General features: G+C 41.4%; 1 protein-coding gene and 1 non-coding gene across 7 annotated transcripts in view; one reads left to right on the top strand and one right to left on the bottom strand.

The window, feature by feature from the left end:
- Positions 1–20076, bottom strand: part of ABCG2 (ATP binding cassette subfamily G member 2 (JR blood group)) — a 202959-nt gene that overhangs the window by 4866 nt on the left and 178017 nt on the right. For all 6 annotated transcript variants that reach the window (XM_073637549.1, XM_073637528.1, XM_073637535.1 and 3 more), the window contains 6 exons: positions 15768–15850; positions 10280–10369; positions 8113–8237; positions 2268–2422; positions 2048–2137; positions 279–370 (listed from right to left, as the gene is read on the bottom strand). In XM_073637549.1, coding sequence (XP_073493650.1) covers positions 279–370; positions 2048–2137; positions 2268–2422; positions 8113–8237; positions 10280–10369; positions 15768–15850 — 635 coding nt within the window. The remainder of the gene's footprint in view (positions 1–278; positions 371–2047; positions 2138–2267; positions 2423–8112; positions 8238–10279; positions 10370–15767; positions 15851–20076) is intronic.
- On the top strand, positions 14579–14692 carry LOC141174768 (U5 spliceosomal RNA). Its single transcript, XR_012252984.1, has one exon. It is a non-coding gene; the product is annotated as a U5 spliceosomal RNA (small nuclear RNA).

Raw genomic sequence — 20076 nt, 5'->3', positions numbered from 1 at the left:
AGGGTTCTACCGTGTTGAATGGGGTACACTTCAGTACAAATGTGACACATTCAATTTATCACACTGTCTAAATCATAGGTCATTAGTATCAAAGTCACAGACAACCCCTTTAAATCTATGTAGCCAGAATCCAGGAAAGTCATTTAGACCCTGCTCAATTACTTTTTCATCCATTTCAAGATTTCACTGTATAACCTACTTTGCCACATGTTAATTGATAGTTGAATAAAATGAAAAAAAATGATCATTTAATTGTATATATAAATGGGGACACTTACATTAGATTTGGACTGTTTGCATCGCATTGATCCACTGTGCTGTTCTTGCTGCTGCAGAAATATAGCCCTGGAAATTCATTTGCTTGCAGGGCCTGGTGGGAAAAACAGTTAAGCAATAAGTAAAAAAGTCTCAGTCGCATAACTCCAATACATGCACCTTAGGGCATAACCAAACTTCTAAGGCTCTACCAACAAATCCTTACTGTGTAAAGACAGCATTAGATGCTACAGCAGTGATACAAAGTTTGTCTCCAGAAGTCTGATATATCTTCATAACTTTATTAGCTCTTGGACATAATCCAAGTCCGTATATAGTCACACGGATATTACGAAAGATAAAGTCATTACAGCAGATGGACCATTAGATGGCAGTATGGAGCACGGGGCACAATAGTGTTTTAAAGTTCCAGCTTTAAAGAAGTTGTCCATGACTTTTACATTGATGCCCTAGGATAGGGCATCAGTGTAGGATCAGCCGGGGTCCCGCACGTGGCACCCCCGCCGATCAGCTGTTATCAGTGCCGGCGACAGCCGCCGGCCGGAAGTGCTCACTTGCGGGGCTCCGCCGTCAAGTGGTAGTGACCGTCACGGTGTACTGCATATCCACCTCCCATTCAATTGAATAGGAGGCGGATGTGCAGTACACCGTAGCGGCCACTACCACTTGACGGCGGAGCCCCGCAGGTGAGCACTTCCGGACGGCGACCGCTGCCGCCTGCACCGATGACAGCTGATCGGCGGGGGTGCCGCGTGCTCTCCTACGGATAGGGCATCAATGTAAAAGTAGTGGACAACCCCTTTAATTGTAATAACTGTCCTCTACCATCTGTTTGCAAAAAAAATTCCTTTAAGTGACAAGTCCCTGGCACTGGTGTAACATTTCTGGCGTAAAAAAACGCCAACACTTTTGCTGAATTTGATTCAGTTGCTGAGTGGTGCCAAAATTTTGCTACAATTCAAAGTGTTTTACGCAAGTTTTGTGGTGTGAACACTTTGATGTATCGACCCCATAGTTTTGCCTATATGCAAGTCACTAGTTTCCCACATGTAAAAATACTGGAAAGGAAAGAAAGTTTAATCATAATCACAGACGTAGATTCTTTACTATAAGAGCAGTAAAATTATGGAACTCTGCCACAAGATGTTGTAATGGTTGATTTACTGCAAATGTACAAGGAGGGCCTGGATGCCTTTCTTGAAAAATATAATATTACAGATTATGAGTACTAGATTCTGTGATGGTGCATTGATCCAGGGAACTAGTCTGATTGTCATATGTGGAGTCGGGAAGGAATTTTTCCTCTAATATGGGGGAAATTAGCATCTGTCTCATAGGGTTTTTGCCTTCCTCTGGACCAACATGTTAGAGTATAGGTTGAACTCAATAGATTTGCGTCTTCTTCCAACCTTAAAAGCATGAAACTGAAAGTATGCAGGTAGTATTATTGTATGTGTAAGCCAAATTTAAAGTTACTGTAAAAAAAGGGCTGTTAGAAAAACATTAGCTTGGGTTAGAAATCTTACTAAAAGCCAAACCTGGCACACAAACATCAGAGGACTCTAAACATGTTGGTGGATCCAATTCTTTGCAAACGTTACATGCATGGCAGAAATTAAAGAAATAAATCACTACGGGACATTGCATACCAATCACTGTTACTTGATGCTGCTGAGAACACAACTACAGCAAGGAATAAGAAAATGAAGAATGAAAATAAAACCTTATAACATCTAAAGAAATAAAGCAGATGACTCAACATGTGACTTACAGTCAGGCCATATCGAGGGATGCTGAAATACTTGAGCCAAGATAACCAACTCATAATGGATGTTACGTTCACCAGTAAACCAGAAAATATCTACAAAGCAAACAGATAATCATCATATGGCTATAATAATTCAGTATGATGTTCTTCTACACAATAAAGAGCTGCAAACTCTCCAGGAAAGGGATAAGAACAGAAGGCTAGTATTTGGTGCTATACTCACAATCATAAAAACAAAGCTGATGGTCAGGAGAAGATTAGCGACAGCAACTACATCCTGACCAGCCGCTATGGCTAAGCCCATGGATGTAGCGGTGTAGGAAATCATCATCAAGGTGAACATCATGGTGAAGAAACTTCCTGCTGTAGGCTTGAATCCTAAAATGTAGAAAGACAAAACATATTTATAGTTCTTATGTTATCAAGGAGGTAGCATTGATATTTCTTGGCTATTTTAAAGCACCAATCTGTTGTATTTTTTTTATTTCAGTACTGAAGCTGTATCACTAACGTGTGTGCCCTATGTGTAGTAAAATACTTTCTGGTCACTGTCTTCTGAAATTCTTGGAACCACCCCGTGACAGGAGTTGTGACCTGCCGGATCACTCCAGTGTTTGCTGGAGCGAGCTGGAAGTCACTTCTCAATGTAATTCAATGAGAGCCAGAACGAGGCCAGAACAAGGCTCTCATAGTCTTACATTGAGAGCTAGCGATCGTTAGCTGTGACTTCCGGTCAGTGACAGATGTGGACACAAGATGGCAGATAGGGTCCGGAGCGGCGGTAGAAGATGGCTACTGGTAAGTATTTTACTACACATAGGGAACAGACCAGACAATGTGAACTGAGGTCTAAGATGGCAGACATACAAGAAACAGAGGCATGTTCACACTAGCAAAAAAGAAGCAAGACAAAAATATATCTCATACCCTACCATAATTATATATAAATGTAAAGCAAAATTGCATAATAAATATAGGGTACTTAGTGAACTATTTTTGATCAAAAAAAGTATACAAGCCGTCCCACCAGCGGCAAGGTGACCCTAAATTGGGACGGTACCTATACTGCCTATATTAAAAACCTTACTGTATATCAGAGTTGAAGTAATGCATATAAAAGGGTAGACAAATAGGACCGGGTCCCAACTCCAGACCACCTAGGCCCGTGGTAAGCTACATATATACCAATCAGCTCAACAAAGGGCATGCCACACCCTTAAATTGCACAGAATGCAAACAAGTCAAAAAACCAGACAATGTGAACTGAGGTCTAAGATGGCAGACATACAAGAAACAGAGGCATGTTCACACTAGCAAAAAAGAAGCAAGACAAAAATATATCTCATACCCTACCATAATTATATATAAATGTAAAGCAAAATTGCATAATAAATATAGGGTACTTAGTGAACTATTTTTGATCAAAAAATTTTTGTCTGCCATCTTAGACCTCAGTTCACATTGTCTGGTTTTTTGACTTGTTTGCATTCTGTGCAATTTAAGGGTGTGGCATGCCCTTTGTTGAGCTGATTGGTATATATGTAGCTTACCACGGGCCTAGGTGGTCTGGAGTTGGGACCCGGTCCTATTTGTCTACCCTTTTATATGCATTACTTCAACTCTGATATACAGTAAGGTTTTTAATATAGGCAGTATAGGTACCGTCCCAATTTAGGGTCACCTTGCCGCTGGTGGGACGGCTTGTATACTTTTTTTGATCAAAAATAGTTCACTAAGTACCCTATATTTATTATGCAATTTTGCTTTACATTTATATATAATTATGGTAGGGTATGAGATATATTTTTGTCTTGCTTCTTTTTTGCTAGTGTGAACATGCCTCTGTTTCTTGTATGTCTGCCATCTTAGACCTCAGTTCACATTGTCTGGTTTTTTGACTTGTTTGCATTCTGTGCAATTTAAGGGTGTGGCATGCCCTTTGTTGAGCTGATTGGTATATATGTAGCTTACCACGGGCCTAGGTGGTCTGGAGTTGGGACCCGGTCCTATTTGTCTACCCTTTTATATGCATTACTTCAACTCTGATATACAGTAAGGTTTTTAATATAGGCAGTATAGGTACCGTCCCAATTTAGGGTCACCTTGCCGCTGGTGGGACGGCTTGTATACTTTTTTTGATCAAAAATAGTTCACTAAGTACCCTATATTTATTATGCAATTTTGCTTTACATTTATATATAATTATGGTAGGGTATGAGATATATTTTTGTCTTGCTTCTTTTTTGCTAGTGTGAACATGCCTCTGTTTCTTGTATGTCTGCCATCTTAGACCTCAGTTCACATTGTCTGGTTTTTTGACTTGTTTGCATTCTGTGCAATTTAAGGGTGTGGCATGCCCTTTGTTGAGCTGATTGGTATATATGTAGCTTACCACGGGCCTAGGTGGTCTGGAGTTGGGACCCGGTCCTATTTGTCTACCCTTTTATATGCATTACTTCAACTCTGATATACAGTAAGGTTTTTAATATAGGCAGTATAGGTACCGTCCCAATTTAGGGTCACCTTGCCGCTGGTGGGACGGCTTGTATACTTTTTTTGATCAAATATAGTTCACTAAGTACCCTATATTTATTATGCAATTTTGCTTTACATTTATATATAATTATGGTAGGGTATGAGATATATTTTTGTCTTGCTTCTTTTTTGCTAGTGTGAACATGCCTCTGTTTCTTGTATGTCTGCCATCTTAGACCTCAGTTCACATTGTCTGGTTTTTTGACTTGTTTGCATTCTGTGCAATTTAAGGGCGTGGCATGCCCTTTGTTGAGCTGATTGGTATATATGTAGCTTACCACGGGCCTAGGTGGTCTGGAGTTGGGACCCGGTCCTATTTGTCTACCCTTTTATATGCATTACTTCAACTCTGATATACAGTAAGGTTTTTAATATAGGCAGTATAGGTACCGTCCCAATTTAGGGTCACCTTGCCGCTGGTGGGACGGCTTGTATACTTTTTTTGATCAAAAATAGTTCACTAAGTACCCTATATTTATTATGCAATTTTGCTTTACATTTATATATAATTATGGTAGGGTATGAGATATATTTTTGTCTTGCTTCTTTTTTACATAGGGAACAGACATTAGTGATACCAATCTGGTGCTGAAATATAAAGTAACAGGTCTATTGTAACTCAATGTTGTATCATGTCTGTTTTATACATTTGTATTGTGATTCTTTTATTTTGGTCAATATTAACATAATTCCAAATTTTCTACATTCACTGATTTCTTAAAAAATGTCCTTCAGCAGTTAAACTTAGGTAGCAGAATCTGGAATAACTTCAAATGATGCTCCATGTTAATAGCCACATATGCTGCATAAAAAGAACGAAGCCGAATACACAGCAACCTATCGTACCCACACACATGAGTGGTGTGACGAACAGCTATCTCTTTCAACTGCCCTTACGCATGAATGCTAAGCTCATGTGTTTTCAATTGGGATAAGAAAGAACACCGCTGTCATACACCAATGGAAGCTGCTTGTCTGCCCTAAAGACGAAAGTTTCACGTATTTCCATTTAGATAGCCCAATCCTTCTTTCTCCTGGCATCACCTCTCAAGAGAGAATCAGAAGTCGCACATGCACTTCAGATTCCAAGTTTTATTTGCATGCGGGTCTTTATTCTCAACTAATTTTGCTAATTGTTACCATTTGCTTTGACAGCCAAGGATGGGTCAACATCGACTACATTGAGAGAGTCAAGGATCAAATAGAAGTCGTCCAAACCCACTTTTTATGTACTCAGACAACTTTCTAATGTATATGGGGGCCTCACAAACTGTTCCCCTTCAGCAGCGGTCCACAACCTTTCTGACCTTGAGAGCCACATTCAGCTCTGAGAGAGGGTTGTGAGCTACACTCAGCTCCCACCCTCCACAGTAATGACAACCCCTGTTACCGGTATAATGACAGCCAAAGCTTTTCCACATAAATCACACAAGGCAGTATGCCAAGCTCCAGGAGTTCCCACAATATCACCATTTAATATTCTCACATTAAGCACTCCCACCACACTGTCGCGTCCAGCTTCAAGCACCTCCTCTGATAGGTAGTATAATCCGGTTTCCAGCAGTATCAAACTTAATTTATCTCTCCAACCCCAAGGACAGTATATGCGCATCAAGATCTGCTCTTCTCTGTGGGACTACTCACATACAGTGCCTACAAGTAGTATTCAACCCCCTGCAGATTTAGCTGGTTTGATAAGATGCAAATAAGTTAGAGGCTTCAAACTGCATTCGAGAGTAGGTTTTATGAACAGAAGCATAAATCTTACAAACCAAAAAGTTATGTTGCTCAGTTGAATTTTATTAAATTTTAAACATAAAAGTGTGGGTCAATTATTATTCAACCCCTATGTTTAATATTTTGTGGAATAACCCTTGTTTGCAATTACAGCTAATAATCGTCTTTTCTAAGACCTGATCAGGCCGGCACAGGTCTGTGGAGTTATCTTGGCCCACTCCTCCATGCAGATCTTCTCCAAGTTATCTAGGTTCTTTGGGTGTCTCATGTGGACTTTATTCTTGAGCTCCTTCCACAAGTTTTCAATTGGGTTAAGGTCAGGAGACTGACTAGGCCACTCCAACACCTTGACTTTTTCCCTCTTGAACCAGGCCTTGGTTTTCTTGGCTGTGTGCTTTGGGTCGTTGTCTTGTTGGAAGATGAAATTACGACCCATCTTAAGATCCTTGATGGAGGAGCGGAGGTTCTTGGCCAAAATCTCCAGGTAGGCCGTGCTATCCATCTTCCCATGGATGCGGACCAGATGGCCAGGCCCCTTGGCTGAGAAACAGCCCCACAGCAGGATGCTGCCACCACCATGCTTGACTGTAGGGATGGTATTCTTGGGGTCGTATGCAGTGCTATCCAGTCTCCAAACGTCACGTGTGTGGTTGGCACCAAAGATCTCGATCTTGGTCTCATCAGACCATAGAACCTTGAACCAGTCTGTCTCAGAGTCCTCCAAGTGATCATGAGCAAACTGTAGACGAGCCTTGACATGACGCTTTGAAAGTAAAGGTACCATACAGGCTCGTCTGGAACGGAGACCATTGCGGTGGAGTACGTTACTTATGGTATTGACTGAAACCAATGTCCCCACTGCCATGAGATCTTCCCGGAGCTCCTTCCTTGTTGTCCTTGGGTTAGCCTTGACTCTTCGGACAAGCCTGGCCTCGGCACGGGAGGACACTTTCAAAGGCTGTCCTGGCCGTGGAAGGCTAACAGTAGTTCCATAAGCCTTCCACTTACGGATGATGCTCCCAACAGTGGAGACAGGTAGGCCCAACTCCTTGGAAAGGGTTTTGTACCCCTTGCCAGCCTTGTGACCCTCCACGATCTTGTCTCTGATGGCCTTGGAATGCTCCTTTGTCTTTCCCATGTTGACCATGTCTGAGTGCTGTTCACAAGTTTGGGGAGGGTCTTAAATAGTCAGAAAAGGCTGGCAAAAGAGATCTTTAATCCACACATGTGAAGCTCATTATTCTTGGTGCCTGAACTACTTCTTAATACTTTAGGGGGACCAAACAGAATTCTTGTGGTTTGAGGGGTTGAATAATAAATGACACTCTGAATTAACTTTTAAAGTTTTTTAAAAAAAAAATAAAAAAAAACAAAAACAAAATTTGCTGCAGTGCATTTCCCACTTCCAGGCTGATCTACAGTACAAATGTCACAATGCCAAGTTAATTCCGCATGTGTCAACCAGCTAAATCTGCAGGGGGTTGAATACTACTTGTAGGCACTGTAATTCACCATCTGGAGACCTTCTCTTCATAGCTCTTTGCTAGACCTTATGCTATTGTACCAAGCTGGCAAACAGCCACGAGCCACACATCATGGGCCTGCGAGCCACATGGGGCTCCCGAGCCACAGGTTGGGGACCTCTGCGCTACAAATTAGGTCTGTGGACATAAGGATCAGGCGGTTGGAATTTAATCATCTGATCCTTTAGTTCTATGGGCAGCTAACTGCTGATCAGCTTATTATCAGGACAACTTATAGTAAATGTTTTGCACTGTATTATGCAATCCACTTACCAATCATGAAATAGATAATGCATGTAAAAATAATGCTTGGCATTGTCCTCATGGGAAGCAAATCTGCAATCAGCTTGGAGAAGAAGTATGCCGACAGTCTGTAGTATCCGCTGATGTACTCGTGTCTGAAAGAAAACATATTATTCAGTTAGTTGTCAGCCATAGTGCCTGAGGATCACTGAGCAGAAGTTTAACCAACCATGGTTGCAATGTGTCTGACTCCGCCATATGTTAAAAGCTGGCTCATGTAGGACAGCCTTATGCACTAACAGGACATAAAAACGAGGACAACCCTTCAAAGACAACAGTAAAGGGGTTTGTCAAAGTTTAGGCAATACTTAGTGTATTTAGTGGACTATCCAGCTAAGAACCCTGTATAAAGTTTTCAAGTTAAAAAAAACTGAAAAAACTGCTGCACAACCATAACAGAATGAACATGTCTATGAAAATAGAAACCGTTATCTCTGCAGGAAGCCAAGTGTAGCCGTACCTTTCCCATACAGCAGCCGCAGCAGGAGAAAGTGTACAGAAAACTGACAAGCAGAGTCCTTCCTCTGCTGTCTCTTAGATGGAGACCCCAGTTTGACATCCAAATGACTTCATGGAGGTAAAAAACAATTGAAGCACTTTTGTGCAAAGGGTGGGGGCGACTTTAGAATCATCACTTTTTTCAAACGAATATGCAATAACAACCCTCACACCCGAGGCCTAAATTTACTTTTACTTGCTACTTTAAATATACAATAAACCAATAAAAAGCATGCATATTTTTGTGCTTGGGAGGAGGAAGCAGGGGTCCTTTGGATGGGGGGCATATATCTAAATGCACAATTAACATTAACTCACAAGTCAGTCTATAAAGTACTAATGAGGTGGCACTCGCCCACTGCTCAGCTGGTTGCCACTCTTCTTGTTTCAGATGCTGCCCGCAACCGAGCAACATGTTTCATATCTGGTGATCATACCCTAAACTAACCAAACTAATATTTTGGACCAGAATCATTGGTGTAATATATATGCTCTCTTTAATTTTATATTATGCCGTGATCCTGAGGTTGCCCACCTATATCACAAAGTACCGGACCTCACCCATACACAATTTTGACTTCTCGCCTTCCTACTTCTTGCCACCAAACAAACTATTGCGCACTCATGGATGAAAAGATCTATCCCTTTCAAGAAGTTAGGAGTAGAATGGACATACTTATTATAAATGAAAATAATTCACGATTGCAGATAGCTGTATTAGGGTATGTGTCCATGATGCCTGCGGCCCAGACGCTGCAGAAGGGCTGCCTGCGGCTTTCGCTCATTTTATGCAAATGAGCGGCAGACGTTTTTTTTTTTCTTCACATGTGGACTTTCCTCATAGAGGTTAGATCTATGGGGAAAGCCCGCAAGCAGACCAGCAAGAGAAATTGACATGCTGCAGTCTGGAAAGATGCTCCACGTGTCAGTTTCCGCGGGTGTGTCGCAGACGCATAGTGGACATGGGATTTCTACAAATCCCATCCACTATGCTGTAATATCTGGATGCTGCGGGTTTGACAATGCATAAGTCCGCAGGGTGAAACCCGCAGCGGCTCCAGATCGTGGGCACACAGCCTCACTCTCTGAAACCCTCTGACATCTCAGAGGAAACATAGCTTGAAGATCCGTCCAGGAACCATAGGCAGAAATGAAACTAGTACGGTGCTGACCCTGGCCGGCTCTTCCCATCCCTGCTGCAGGTGAATGACAGGTCTCTCTCTAGCATGTAAATAGGGAGACCTGCCAATCACCTCCAGCAGCACTGAGAAAAGCTGGACAGAGGCGGAACCCGACTCGTCTGCTCCCTGGCTATAGACGGGGCATTTCATGAAACAGTATACCTGGTTTCAATTGTGTAGCTAGGTTATGATTCTTGCTGTCCACGGTTTGGGCAGAATGAATCGCCTGACAGGTTCCCTTTACACCTGTCATACTTTTATGTACTTTTTTTATAAGCAATAAAAGGTTTGAAAAAGAAAAACAGTTCTGTTTTTGCAAAGTTTTATATGTAAATGTGACATCACTTGAAAATTCATAAAAAACTAACTCGTTATAGTCAGAGGACTCAGTATGGACGGTATGTACTCAGTGCAGTGCCATTATCTTTCCGAGGTCATCTTCTTAAGATGATACTCACGTGAATATTTTCTTCTCCACAATGAATAGCTCAATGGCAGATACACTGCTGAAACATTGGTTTGTGGTGATAAAGAACAAGGATCCGATTCTGTAAGGAAAGAAGAAAGCACATGTATAACTTAAAGAGTCTCCAACTTTCCTACTTTACAGATTTTAATGTGATAAATTATAGATATATATGAAATTTATAATTTATCACATTTTACAAGCTGTTGTTATAAAGTATTCTAATTTACTGAGATAATGACTTTGGTGTTTTCCTTGGCTGTAAGCCATAATCATCAACATTAACAGAAATAAACACTTGAAATAGATCACTCTGTTTGTAATGACTCTATATAATATATGAGTTTCACTTTTCGTATTGAAGAACTGAAATAAATTCACTTTTTGATGATATTCTTATTTTGTGAGATGCACCTGTATATATATATATATATATATTTATATTTATTATACAAATAGTATATGTATATATATATATATATATATATATATATACAGTACAGACCAAAAGTTTGGACACACCTTCTTATTTCAAGATTTTTATGTATTTTCATGACTATGAAAATTGTATATTCACACTGAAGGCATCAAAACTATGAATTAACACATGTGGAATTATATACTTAACAAAAAAGTGTGAAAAAACTGAAAATTTGTCTTATATTCTAGGTTCTTCAAAGTAGCCACCTTTTGCTTTGATGACTGCTTTGCACACTCTTGGCATTCTCTTGATGAGCTTCAAGAGGTAGTCACCGGAAATGGTCTTTCAACAATCTTGAAGGAGTTCCCAGAGATGCTTAGCACTTGTTGGCCCTTTTGCCTTCACTCTGCAGTCCAGCTCACCCCAAACCATCTCGATTGGGTTCAGGTCTGGTGACTGTGGAGGCCAGGTCATCTGGCGTAGCACCCCATCACTCTCTCTCTTGGTCAAATAGCCCTTACACAGCCTGGAGGTGTGTTTGGGGTCATTGTCCTGTTGAAAAATAAATGATGGTGCAACTAAAGGCAAACCAGATGGAATAGCATGCCGCTGCAAGATGCTGCGGTAGCTATGCTGGTTCAGTATGCCTTCAATTTTGAATAAATCCCCAACAATGTCACCAGCAAAGCACCCCCACACTATCACACCTCCTCCTCCATGCTTCACGGTGGGAACCAGGCATGTAGAGTCCATCCGTTCACCTATTCTGTGTCGCACAAAGACACGGTGGTTGGAACCAAAGATCTCAAATTTGGACTCATCAGACCAAAGCACAGATTTCCACTGGTCTAATGTCCATTCCTTGCGTTCTTTAGCCCAAACAAATCTCTTCTGTTTGTTGCCTGTCCTTAGTAGTGGTTTCCTAGCAGCTATATTACCATGAAGGCCTGCTGCACAAAGTCTCCTCTTAACAGTTGTTGTAGAGATGTGTCTGCTGCTAGAACTCTGTGTGGCATTTACCTGGTCTCTAAACTGAGCTGCTGTTAACCTGCGATTTCTGAGGCTGGTGACTCGGATAAACTTATCCTCAGAAGCAGAGGTGACTCTTGGTCTTCCTTTCCTGGGGCAGTCCTCATGTGAGCCAGTTTCTTTGTAGCGCTTGATGGTTTTTGCAACTGCACTTGGGGACAAATTCAAACTCTGCCCAATTTTTCGGACTGACTGGCCTTCATTTCTTAAAGTAATGATGGCCACTCGTTTTTCTTTGCTTATCTGCTTTTTTCTTGCCAAAGTACAAATTCTAACAGTCTATTCAGTAGGACTATCAGCTGTGTATCCACCAGACTTCTGCACAACACAACTTATGGTCCCAACCCCATTTATAAGGCAAGAAATCCCACTTATTAAACCTGACAGGGCACACCTGTGAAGTGAAAACCATTTCCGGTGACTACCTCTTGAAGCTCATCAAGAGAATGCCAAGAGTGTGCAAAGCAGTCATCAAAGCAAAAGGTGGCTACTTTGAAGAACCTAGAATATAAGACATATTTTCAGTTTTTTCACACTTTTTTTGTTAAGTATATAATTCCACTTGTGTTAATTCATAGTTTTGATGCCTTCAGTGTGAATGGACAATTTTCAAAGTCATGAAAATACAGAAAAATCTTTAAATGAGAAGGTGTGTCCAAACTTTTGGTCTGTACTGTATATATGCAGGTGTTTGGTCTGGTGTCTCTCATCTTCCTCTTGACAATAGAGAATCTATGGGGTTAAGGTCAGGCGAGTTTGCTGGCCAATCAAGCACAGTGATACAGTTGTTTTTAAACCAGGTATTGGTACTTTTGGCATCTGTCAAGTCAGCAGCCTTCCCCATGATTGTGGAGCCTACTGAAACAGACTAGGGGGCCTTTTTAAATGCTTAGGAAGCCTTTTTCAGGTGTTTTTTGTTAATTATTCTCATTTACTGAGATAATAACTTTTGTGTTTTCATTAGCTGTAAGCCATAATCATCAACACTAACAGAAATAAACACTTGAAATAGATCACTCTGTTTGTAATGACTCTATATAATATATGAGTTTCACTTTTTGTATTGACAAACTGAAATAAATTCACTTTTTGACGATATTCTAATTTTGTGAGATGCACCTGTATATATACAAACACACACTCAATAGCTTTAGACAGGTGTGGAGAAATAGCTGGAAAGTAATAATGCTTTCAAAAATAGATGTAATAGTTTTTTAATTACCGTATTTTTCGGACTATAAGACACACCCCAAATTTTGGGGTGGAAAATAGGAAAAAAATTTTTTTGATAAGATGGGGGTCTGTCTTATAGTCTGAATAGGTATCTTACCTGGATGGGCCGTGTAGCTGGGGCACAGGAGACAAGGTCCTTCAGGAAGCCGGGTCTGGCGCTGGTGGCTTGCGTTGGTCGCCTGGTGGCCTGGGTGCCTGGCGCTGGTGGCCTGGGGCTGGGCGCCTGGTGGCCTGGCCGCCTGGTGCTGGTGGCCTGCACTGGGCACCTGGTGGCCTGGCGCTGGTGGCCTGGGGCTGGGCGCCTGGTGGCCTGGTGCTGGTGGGCTGGGGGCCTGGTGGCTTGCGCTGGGCGTTTGCTTGCTGGCGCTGGGGGCTTGGGTGCCTGGGTGAGTGGTGGCTGGCTCTGGGGGGTTGGGGCCTGGGTGAGTGGTGGCTGGGGGCTTGGTACCTGGGTGAGTGGTGGCTGGGGGTTGGGGCCTGGGGGAGTGATGGCTGGCGCTGGGGTTTGGGGCCTGGGTGAGTGGTGGCTGGGGGCTTGGGGCCTGGGGGAGTGATGGCTGGCGCTGGGGTTTGGGGCCTGGGTGAGTGGTGGCTGGGGGCTTGGGGCCTGAGTGAGAGGTGGCTGGGGCCCTGGGGCCTGGCACCGGGGCCAGTGTCTTGCTGTGAGTAGCGTGGCAGAGTGGCGTGAGCGGCTTCCGATGCTCGCACCCATCTTTCTGAAGCTGAGATCTACAGGAAAATGGCCGCCGGCGTAGCAGAGCGCATGCGCCGGCTCTGGTGCCCATTTTCCTGTAGATCAGCTTCAGAAAGATGGCCGCGCGCACCGGAAGCAGCTCACGCCGCTCACATCAAGAAACCGGCCCTGGTACCGGGCAAGGCCCTGGCTCCCAGGCAGATACCTCTTCTGCTGCCGCTGCCACCATCTGCTGCTGCTGTCGCCGCTGCCGCCGCCGATCCCTCTCCACCACCACTGGTAAGTTACTTTTGGACCATAAGACACACACCCCATTTTCCTCCCAAATTTGGGGGAAAAAAAGTGCGTCATATGGTCCGAAAAATACGGTAACAAAATGCAAAATGAATTAATATATTGCCTTAAAAGCAGCATCAATTGTTTTAGGTACACTTAAATATCCCCCAAAGATGGGGATTTTGTGGAATTATAGTCAGGTGTATGAGTACCCAATTATATCAATGATCATCATTTTCACATGTAGATTGAAACACAGTCATAAACTGAAACAGCTGTGTAGGAGCCTTAACATTTCATGAGGAACAATCAAACTCTGCTACAAAGGTGAGGTTGCGGAAGACAATTAAATGTCACAAGTCATACGCCAAGACAGAGCACAGCAAAACGGCAAAGATTGCAAAGCAGACTAGGGTTTCAAGATATGTTGTTCAAGCTATATTTTGAAGATGCACCAAGGAATGGACAACATTGAGAACCACCAAGAAAAGAAATACAATAGTGATGAGCACACCTAAGCAATATCAACGTTTATTAGCACAAAAACAGTACAAAGCCATAAAAACTTTAGAATGTGAAAAACACAATCAAAACTCAGTTTTGTTCCTCTCCACAGAAATCTTTAGTAAAAGATATTATTACTTTGGCTTCATTTCATAACGTAAAAATCTTTCGCCTTTTACTAAAGATTTCCGTGGAGAGGAACAAAACTGAGTTTTGATTGTGTTTTTCACATTTTAAGGTTTTTATGGCTTTGTACTGTTTTTGTGCTAATAAACTTTAATATTGCTTAGGTGTGCTTATCACTATTATATTTCTTTTCTTGATTGTCATATTCTCCTTTGATACATGATGTAGCACTCTCCTGTCTATTATAAGCTGTGCTCCCGTTTTCTCCTCCTGTTAACATTGAGGACCACAGGTCAGCACTGGCAGCAACCAGTGGGACCCAGCTACACCCATTTGGAGAAGAGTAACTGGAAGTGGTCTTCAGGGAAGAATTGTGGCGGAAAAGTCATACCTTCAACATGGAAACAAGACAAAGCAACTAATTTATGCACAAAAATATAGGCACTGATGTACAGAAAAATGTCAGCAGGTGTGTGGTAGATACTTCTCCATCTTGCAATATCATTAAGGCTTATATACACATTAGACTAATGTCAGCCAAACCCCCCAATATCAACGTGTTCGGCCAACGGTGTAATATGTATGGAGACGCCAGACGACTGATGGTCAGAGGAGATGTTGATCATGATTTCAGACTGCCAATTGCATTGTTCTCCGGGAGATGAGCCGCAGGCGACATGTCAGCCAGAGGCTTTTCCATACAGAACACAGGAGTGCTCGGTCAAATGAGCAGTCCTGTGTATGTGAAAGCCAGGTGAAATTGCTGTCGGCTCAAGCGTTTGTGCGAACCATTATTCGGCCGACAGCCATCTAATGTGTATGATTATCTCTAGGGAGGCATCTTATTGTCTCTAAATTTATTCTAAAGCTGGAAGTCAATCCCAGACATAAGCATAAAAAGGAACCAGGAATCCTGGAAGTGATGACATGACCCCCCCGGAGCCCTGATCTCAACATCATCAAGTCTTTTTGGGATTACATGACGAGACATAAGGATTTTTGCAAGCCTACATCCACAGCAGATCTGTGGTTAATTCTCCAATATGTTTGGAACAACCTCCATGCCAGGTTCCTTCAAATATTGTGTGTAATTGTATCATTCATACTTTACAGAATTTTTTTTCTACATCTGCCTCAAACTTTTGTACAATTTTGTATATTACCACTTTCTAAGGGATACAGCTCTTATGCACTGACCTGTTTTGGATTCCGTTTTCATCATCTTTCACACCAAAAAAGATGGCTCCAACAATGAGCGCGAGAACAAGACTAACCATTACCTGTGAGGAAAAGTAAAAGAATTGGTATAAATATATGGCATACATGAAACTGTGAGACATTCAACTATAGAATTATTTATGTAGCGGATTCTATCTCCATAGTGTCAAAAAGCATAAACTGCAAACATAATAAGACTTGAAACTGTATAAGGTCAGTTTCCAAAAATCCATTTTCTAAAATAAATAAAAAAAAAATCAAATTTTCATTTTTAACATAAAATTATGTAAAGGCTTTCTATCTGGTGACAACCCCCATTTCTCACTAATATGAATGTGAGGTTGTCATAACAGCCTCTTGTTAGTTACTACCATTGCTACGTATTACACAAGAACAATTTCCAAAATTTTGATAGGACTGAGTTTCATAGAACATTTTTTAACCCATAACATGAAAGTAAGGTTAATAATATAACTTTTATTATAAAATCTTTAGTTTTACTTGTATTAGCTGATGCAAAAATGAATACACCCCACATCAAAAATAACGACATCTAGTATTTTGTATGACCTTCATGATTTTTAGGGGCAGCACCAAGTCTTCTAAGCATGAAATAAACAGGTTTGTGACATATTGAAACATATATCATTTTTCCATTCTTCCAGAATGACCTCTTTTAGAGCCTGGATGCTGGATGGAGAATGATGCGCAACTTGTCTCTACAGAATTTCCCATAGGTGTTTGATTGAGTTCAGATGAGGAGATATACTTGGCCACTGAATCACTTTCACCCTGTTCTTCCTCAGAAATGCAATAGTGGCCTCAGTTGTGTGTTTCGGATCATTGTCATGTTGCAAAAATGCATGTCTACCAAGTACACATCTTGTCTTTCAATACAGAGCATTACATCTCTGAATTCATGATACCGTCAATTAAATGTAGCTCCCCGACACCAGCAGCACTCATGAAGCCCCACATAAGGACACTACCACCACCTTGTTTCCCTGTAGGCACGATGCACTTTTCTTTGTATTCCTCACATTTGAGACACCATGCAGTTTTGAAGCCATCAGTTTCAAGAACATTTATCTTGATCTCATCACTCCCGAGTATAGAGTCCCAGTAGTCTTCTTATTTTGCAGCATGGGCCCTGGCAAATTGTAGGTGGGCTTATTTGTACATGGGCTTTAGGAGAGGCCTGCTTCATGAACAACACCCATGCATGCCACTCTTCTGTAATGTACGCCATATTGGTTCACGGGAAACAATCACGGTGGTTTGGCTTTCTACTTCTTTCGCTAACTGCAGTGAATTTGCATGTCAATTTTCTTGAATCTTTCTCATTACAAGACACTGCTGTTTAGGTGTTAACTTTTGTGGTCAGCCTAGATGTTTCTGTGAGATGGTTGCAGTTCTTTCTTTGTTAACTTTTTGTATCACTTTTGCTCCAGTATTCTGACTACTAAGTAAAGCTTTACTGATCTTCTTGTAGCCTTCATCTTTCTTGTGTAAAGAAATCATTTTCTTTCTCAGGTCTTGTGACATTTCTCTTCCATGTGGTGCCATTGCAGACCGCATAAAATGGGAAGGGGTTTTCTTTATTAAATAACACATATTTATAGTCAACTGTGTGCTGGACACCTGTTTAATGAATAATTACACTTATCTGTGGTTCAATTCTTGTTAATTAGAATTTTGTAGTCTGAACTGTAGTTTGCTCCTAAGCCTTTCATCGGGGAGTTTTACAACTTTGTCTTGAATGAATTTGTTTGGAAAATGTATTTTTTGGGGGTTTGCAAAATAAAAATCTTGTTTGCAATCAAGGGGCCACACTTGTAGGAGTATGTAATGTATCTCATAGAAAAAAATAATTTGGAAAGGAAACTAAGGCTGCGTGCCCAAGAAGCATTTTCCAAGCGTTTATGCTGAGAATTTACGCAGCGTAAACACTTGGGAAACGCTTGGTAATCCGTCCCCCATGGTCCCCAATGACAAGCTGCAATGTCAATGCCCATGCTGTGGATTTTTCCGCAGCATTTATGCTGCGCTCAAAAATCCGCAGCATGTCCATTAATTTTGCGGACACGCAGCGTAATCGCCGCCATTGACTTGCATTGGACCGCGTGACATCCGCATCACTACATGTGCACAAGCGGATATCACATGGTTCAATGTGCGGATGGTACTCGGGTGTGGAGGAGAGGAGACTCTCATCCAGTCCTGGGTACCATAGAAACTGTAAAAAAAAGAATTTAAAATAAAAAATAAAGATTATACTTACCTTCCGATGTCCTCCCGGTGTTTTCTCCCCTTCGTCTGGTCTGCTCTATGGGTCGCGGTGTTGTGAAGGACCTGCCATGACGTCATTGAGTCATGTGACCTGTCACATGACTCAATGACGTCACCGCAGGTCCTTCACACCACTGCGAGCAGTGCAAGAGACCGGACGCGGCAGAAAAAACACCGGGAGGATATCGGAAGGTAAGTATAATCTTTATTTTTTATTTTTTACCATTCTTATTCTTTTTTTTTTTAACTAACTTGGTCACACTACTATAAATCCATGCCAGTTGCATGGATTTATATAGTGTTAACAAGTTGTCAAGCACTTTTCCAAGTGATGCTAAAATCTCTTGGAAAAGCGCTTGATAACCCGCATGCGGAAATGCATGCAAAAACGCTTGACAAACGCTTCTACCTGGCGGGAAAACCGCATGTAAAAACCGCATGCGTTTTTCCAGCCAGGGAGAAGCGAAAAAATATGCTGCATCGTGGGCACCTAGCCTAAAGGTTTTTGTGGCAAATCTGTTGGGATGTACTCGTTTATGTTGAACAGGGTATATATGTACATATATACTGTATGTATACACACACACTGTATATATACTGTACAGAAAAAGCCTGAAAATGCATGATAAAGGTTCTCCAGAAGATAAGAGTAGATGAAAAAAGTACAGTATACACATCCATGTAATTCAGAAGTGAAAACATAAGTCTAAGCAGTTTTCAGCTTGTAATAAGTGTGTAAGAAGTTGAAATAATGCAATATTTGGAAACAATACTGCAAAAATCCTACAAAAAGCTTAAACTCTTAAGAGAGAAAGTGGCTGACAGCAAAGCATTGTCTATAAGTGATCAAGTGGCAATGATACAGAGGAATTAGTAAGGAGATTAAGAGATTATATGAAATGCTTTGACCTTTTCTGCCAATTCTATTGTACAAAGTTGGATAAAATATTTTAAAATTATTGGTATCAGGCTGATCGTTTACGTGGAAGCTGTAAAGATGCATTAGCTCCTAACGCCATAATCGCTTTGGATAAGGGGGCTGTATTACTAAAAACCCGCCGAAAAGATCAAGGGGCACAGATTACTTGGCCATTAAGCTAGTTGTGGTGGAAAACAAGGATCATATCAAAGCAATTTAAGTCGGATGAGGTGAAGTGGTTTTAATGAACTGTGTACCATGCATAGAAAGGGTTGGAAATCCAGCACTAATGAGGTGTCGGGGACATTAAAGAGCAAGTGAAGTGCACACAAGGCAAAAAAAAAAGTTTAAAAAAATGTAAAGCCAATTTTGTGACAGCTAATTTGGGTCACAAGGTTGATCATGTTCAGAGCATTTTCTAAGAGGCATTTCTTTTTATTACAGCATTATGTATAAGTAATATATTGATGTGTGACAGTGTACAGTTGTGCTCAAAAGTTTACATACCCGGAAGGATTTTTCCTTTCCTTGTTTCAGAGAATATGAATGATAACAAAAAAACTTTCTCCACTCATGGTTATTGGTTGGGTGAAGCCATTTATTGTCAAACTAATGTGTTTTCTCTTTTTAAATCTTAATGACAACCAAAAACATCCAAATGACCCTGATCAAAAGTTCACAAACCCCATTTCTTAATACCGTGTATTGCCCCCTCTAACATCAATGACAGCTTGAAGTCTTTTGTGGTAGTTGTGGATGAGGTTCTTTAATTTCTCAGATGGTAAAGCTGGCCATTCTTCTTGGCAAAAAGCCTCCAGTTCCTGTAAATTTATGGGCTGTCTAGCATGAACTGCGCTCTTGAGATCTCCCCAGAGTGGCTCAATGATATTGAGGTCAGGAGACTGAGATGGTCACTCCAGAACCTTCACTTTGTTCTGCTGTAGCCAGGGACATGTCGACTTGGCTTTGTGTTTTGGATCGTTGTCATGTTGGAACGTCCAAGTACGTCCCATGCACAGCTTCCGGGCTGATGAATGCAAATTTTCCTCCAATATTTGCTGATAACGTGCTGCATTCATC

This window comes from Phyllobates terribilis, unplaced genomic scaffold (genome assembly GCF_046119375.1).
Source record: "Phyllobates terribilis strain yellow unplaced genomic scaffold, ASM4611937v1 Scaffold_1__5_contigs__length_1240528914, whole genome shotgun sequence".
NCBI classification, from domain to species: Eukaryota; Metazoa; Chordata; class Amphibia; order Anura; family Dendrobatidae; genus Phyllobates; species Phyllobates terribilis.
The sequence above is the reverse complement of the archived record's forward strand: the minus strand, read 5'-3'. Positions and strand labels throughout refer to the sequence as shown.